The sequence below is a fragment of the Chaetodon auriga genome, chromosome 2 (genome assembly GCF_051107435.1).
Source record: "Chaetodon auriga isolate fChaAug3 chromosome 2, fChaAug3.hap1, whole genome shotgun sequence".
NCBI lineage: Eukaryota > Metazoa > Chordata > Actinopteri > Chaetodontiformes > Chaetodontidae > Chaetodon > Chaetodon auriga.
This window is the reverse complement of record NC_135075.1, coordinates 31,055,622-31,060,621: the sequence shown is the minus strand read 5'-3', so window position 1 is coordinate 31,060,621 and position 5,000 is coordinate 31,055,622. Positions and strand designations below refer to the sequence as shown.

At 47.7% G+C, this 5,000-nt stretch overlaps 1 protein-coding gene across 2 annotated transcripts in view; it reads left to right on the top strand.

The window, feature by feature from the left end:
- rnf123 (ring finger protein 123) overlaps positions 1-5,000 on the top strand; it is an 83,961-nt gene that overhangs the window by 75,359 nt on the left and 3,602 nt on the right. For both annotated transcript variants that reach the window (XM_076746529.1, XM_076746521.1), the window contains one exon: positions 4,265-4,350. In XM_076746529.1, the coding sequence (XP_076602644.1) occupies positions 4,265-4,350 (86 nt within the window). The remainder of the gene's footprint in view (positions 1-4,264; positions 4,351-5,000) is intronic.

Here is a 5,000-nt window from a genome sequence, read left to right as displayed (position 1 = left end):
TGTCTGTGACTGTCTGTAACTGTCTGTAACTCTGACTGTCTGTGACTGTCTGTAACTCTGACTGTCTGTGACTGTCTGTGACTGTCTGTAACTCTGACTGTCTGTGACTGTCTGTGACTGTCTGTAACTCTGACTGTCTGTGACTGTCTGTAACTCTGACTGTCTGTGACTGTCTGTGACTGTCTGTAACTGTCTGTAACTCTGACTGTCTGTAACTGTCTGTAACTCTGACTGTCTGTAACTGTCTGTGACTGTCTGTAACTCTGACTGTCTGTGACTGTCTGTGACTCTGTCTGTAACTGTCTGTAACTGACTGTAACTGTCTGTGACTGTCTGTAACTGTCTGTGACTGTCAGTAACTGACTGTGACTGTCTGTGACTGTCAGTAACTGTCTGTAACTGTCTGTGACTGTCTGTAACTGTCTGTGACTGTCAGTAACTCTGACTGTCTGTAACTGTCTGTGACTGTCAGTAACTCTGACTGTCTGTGACTGTCTGTAACTGTCTGTAACTCTGACTGTCTGTGACTGTCTGTGACTGTCTGTAACTCTGACTGTCTGTGACTGTCTGTGACTGTCTGTAACTGTCTGTAACTCTGACTGTCTGTGACTGTCTGTAACTCTGACTGTCTGTGACTGTCTGTGACTGTCTGTAACTGTCTGTAACTCTGACTGTCTGTAACTGTCTGTAACTCTGACTGTCTGTAACTGTCTGTGACTCTGTCTGTAACTGTCTGTAACTGACTGTAACTGTCTGTGACTGTCAGTAACTGACTGTGACTGTCTGTGACTGTCAGTAACTGTCTGTGACTGTCAGTAACTGACTGTGACTGTCTGTGACTGTCAGTAACTGTCTGTAACTATCTGTGACTGTCTGTAACTGTCTGTGACTGTCAGTAACCCTGACTGTCTGTAACTGTCTGTGACTGTCTGTAACTCTGTCTGTGACTGTCTGTGACTCTGTCTGTAACTGTCTGTGACTGTCAGTAACTCTGACTGTCTGTGACTGTCTGTAACTCTGACTGTCTGTGACTGTCTGTGACTCTGTCTGTAACTGTCTGTAACTCTGACTGTCTGTGACTGTCTGTGACTGTCAGTAACTGACAGTGACTGTCTGTAACTGTCTGTAACTGTCTGTGACTGTCTGTAACTCTGACTGTCTGTAACTCTGACTGTCTGTGACTGTCTGTAACTGTCTGTGACTGTCTGTGACTGTCAGTAACTCTGACTGTCTGTAACTGTCTGTGACTGTCTGTAACTCTGTCTGTGACTGTCTGTGACTCTGTCTGTAACTCTGACTGTCTGTGACTGTCTGTGACTCTGTCTGTAACTGTCTGTAACTGTCTGTGACTGTCTGTGACTGTCTGTAACTGTCTGTGACTGTCTGCGACTGTCTGTAACTGTCTGTAACTCTGTCTGTGACTGTCAGTAACTGACAGTGACTGTCTGTAACTGTCTGTAACTGTCTGTGACTGTCTGTAACTCTGACTGTCTGTGACTGTAACTCTGACTGTCTGTGACTGTCTGTAACTCTGACTGTCTGTGACTGTCTGTGACTGTCTGTGACTCACTGAAAGTAAAACTGGCTTCAAGGAGCTGAAATCTTGGATTTCACTGTCAGTGTTTTTAACTGTGTTTAATGGAAAAGTTTAAATTTGTGTGATTCTAACCTTTATTTAAAGGACATTTCATGGCTGTATCTTTAAAATCTGAAGTTCTGCAGGATCTCCTGAACTGGTTTCATGGCTGTGAAAGTCTGTTTTTTCACGCTGCGGCCGCTCAGTCTGTCGTCTCAGCATTGACGTCTCAACGTGTTCGTACAGGGAAATGAGCTGAAGCTTGTTGTTCTGAAGTGTTTCAGCTGCTCTCGTTCTGCATGCTAAGCCACAGGAGAGGTCTGTCTGAAAGGCTTTGTGTGACTTGAGGCTCTTGCTGTCAGTAGCTGACAGACAGACTTTTCGGGGTTGTGGAGGTGGACTGAACTTTGGACTGAGGGGCGTCATTCACTCCAGTCTTACTTTGCATGTTTGATTGAATCCGCCTCCTGAGCGGTGAACTGAGTTGTGGTCCGGTTGGTCTTTTGTTCTGCTGGTGTTTGGTGACGTGTGTCTGATTGCTGCTCGCTTTATTGTCTCGGATGGTTCGACTGAGCTGCTTTCTTTCTGACTCTGACGTCCCTCCGACTCGCACACCTCTAACAAAGAACGAGTCCTTCTTGTTGAAAGTCGTCTGGTTACGCAGGCTTACAGGGGACCGCCGCGGCGATGGAGGCTCGTCTACTGAAGTCTTGATGACTTGATGTCAGGTGCTCGTTAGCGTAATGCTGTGACTGTGGCGGCCTCAGTGCAGCGGGGTGACGGAGGTGCAGGAGGAGGTGGGCAGGATCAGACGGGAGCAGAGTGACAGAAGCTCAGAGCGAAGCAGCAGCACAGCAGAGAGGAGGATGTGGGAGGGCGAGCCTGATCTAATACAGGAGCAGTGTTCAAATGTGGCAGAAAGAAGCAGAGATGAGGAGGTGGGGATGAGAGACTCAGTGGAGGAGAAGAAGTATCTGTGTGTTCAGGCAGAAGGGAAGGAGGAGGCAGCAGAATCAGGTGGAGGTAAGAGAGTCTGAAGGAGGAAAGGTGTCCTGAATTCACACTTCTCCACAGCACAGACACCAACCATCGTTTCTTCATCAGTCACTCAGAGAACATCTCTGACCGTCATCACAGCTAAAGATCACGTCTTTAATGCTCTGAGGACGAATCCTAAGCTATTACAAACCTGTGTGCAGCGCTCTGACAAGACAAGATAAGATAAGATAATTCTTCAGTGATCCGATGTCAGGGAAATTCACAACAGCAAGAATAAACCCACACCTGCACCTTAAATCACACCTGCACCTTAAATCATACCTGCACCTTAAATCACACCTGCACCTTAAATCACACCTGCACCTTAAATCATACCTGCACCTTAAATCACACCTGCACCTTAAATCACACCTGCACCTTAAATCACACCTGCACCTTAAATCATACCTGCACCTTAAGTCACACCTGCACCTTAAATCATACCTGCACCTTAAATCACACCTGCACCTTAAATCATACCTGCACCTTAAATCACACCTGCACCTTAAATCACACCTGCACCTTAAGTCACACCTGCACCTTAAATCATACCTGCACCTTAAATCACACCTGCACCTTAAATCATACCTGCACCTTAAATCACACCTGCACCTTAAATCACACCTGTACCTTAAATCACACCTGCACCTTAAGTCACACCTGCACCTTAAATCATACCTGCACCTTAAATCACACCTGCACCTTAAATCACACCTGCACCTTAAATCATACCTGCACCTTAAGTCACACCTCCATGTTCTGCAGTCGACTGCCGTGCAGCTGGTTCACTCTCTGAGGCCGCCGTCAGCTCGTGGCGTGATGAGCTTGTTGTCAGACGTGTTGATGTCGCAGCAGCGAATCACAGGTGGGTTTGTAGAGGGAGTTGATTTGGTCGTATTGACAGAACCTCGTGTCTTCATCAGCGTCAGTAAATGATGGCGAGGCGTCCTGTTAAAGCTGTCGATGTGAGGAAGTGCAGCGTTAACTCAGGTGTCAAAGGTCAAGCTGCTGACAGACGTAAATGAACAATCAGCAGGAGGACGGAGAGCAGGGAGGAGAGGAAGATTGATTTTCTTCAATGGAGGACATTAACGGCGGTGAGGAGAGAGACGGAGGACAAAATGAGAATTGATGAAGGACCGGGAGCGAAGAAGGTCGACCATGGAGGCTAATGACAGAAAAATGACAGAGACAGCGAGCTCCTGCTGAGGAGGTGAAGCCGCAGGAGGCCGTCCACAGAGCGGCGTCCAGGTGTTTGAGACCTGAGGACAGAAGAGTCCTCTTTTCAGCTGACAGCAGCTGTGTGATGACTGTGAAAACGCCCAGTCAGAGAGGAGGGTTGTCCCTTTCCTGTCCCCTCAGACTCCCAGCCTTCTGTGCTGTCGTGGTCATTTCGTCCGGTCGCTGCGTTCAGAGCGGCGCTTCTTCGCTCTGTTACAGCAGCTTTGTGGATGCTGTGATGATTTATGATGCAGGGTTGTGTGAGTGTCACAACTGATGTCTCCAGTCTTTATGCTAAACTAAGCTAAGCTAAGCTAAGCCACGCCGCGCCACGCCACGCCACGCCGCGCCGCGCCTGTACTGTCGTGGCAGACGTCATCAGAGTCCGGGCGGCTCAGAATAACCTTTCCTTGTCTTTGTCTGTTGCAGCCGACCAGCGAAGAAGACCTCTGCCCCATCTGCTACGCTCACTCCATCTCTGCCATCTTCAAGCCCTGCTCCCACAAGTCCTGCAAGTGAGTCCACGCACACCCACAGCACACACAAATAAACACACCGCGTCTCTCGTCTCAGCCCCCACACACACACTTCATCTGCAGCCTCCTCGCTCACACACAGGTCTGAAGAGTCGTGTTCAGTCCACAAAGTCTGGATCCTGGAGAACACATATAAACCAGAATCGATCATCAGAAATCAAAGTGCGTCACTGACAGCAGCTTCATGTGTTCATCTCCTCCATCCAGTCATGTGTTCACCTGCTCGTGAACGACTGGACCCCTTTCATACCTGATCCAGATCAGCTCCTCGTCCTGTTGGCCGCAGGCACCAGACCTGGAATCAGGCTCCGTGATGTTCTTCATCACTGTTTCAGCTGCCTCCTCTTCATCTTCAATATCGGTGATCAACTGATAATCACTGACTCAAAGTAATTGACTTAAATTCACTTTAAACACATGAAGTAAAACAAACATTTTACCTTCTAACACACGATGTCTCAAATCTGTTTCATGGAAAAGTTTAAAAAGTCATTTTATTGTTTTATAAAATAAAGTGAGATTCCTCCAAAATGATTCCTGAAGCTTCGACTCAGTTCACGACACGAAAGACGAGCGAGGAACTCCAGAGACGAACGAGAAGCGAGTTCAGAAGGAAGAGACAGAATCAT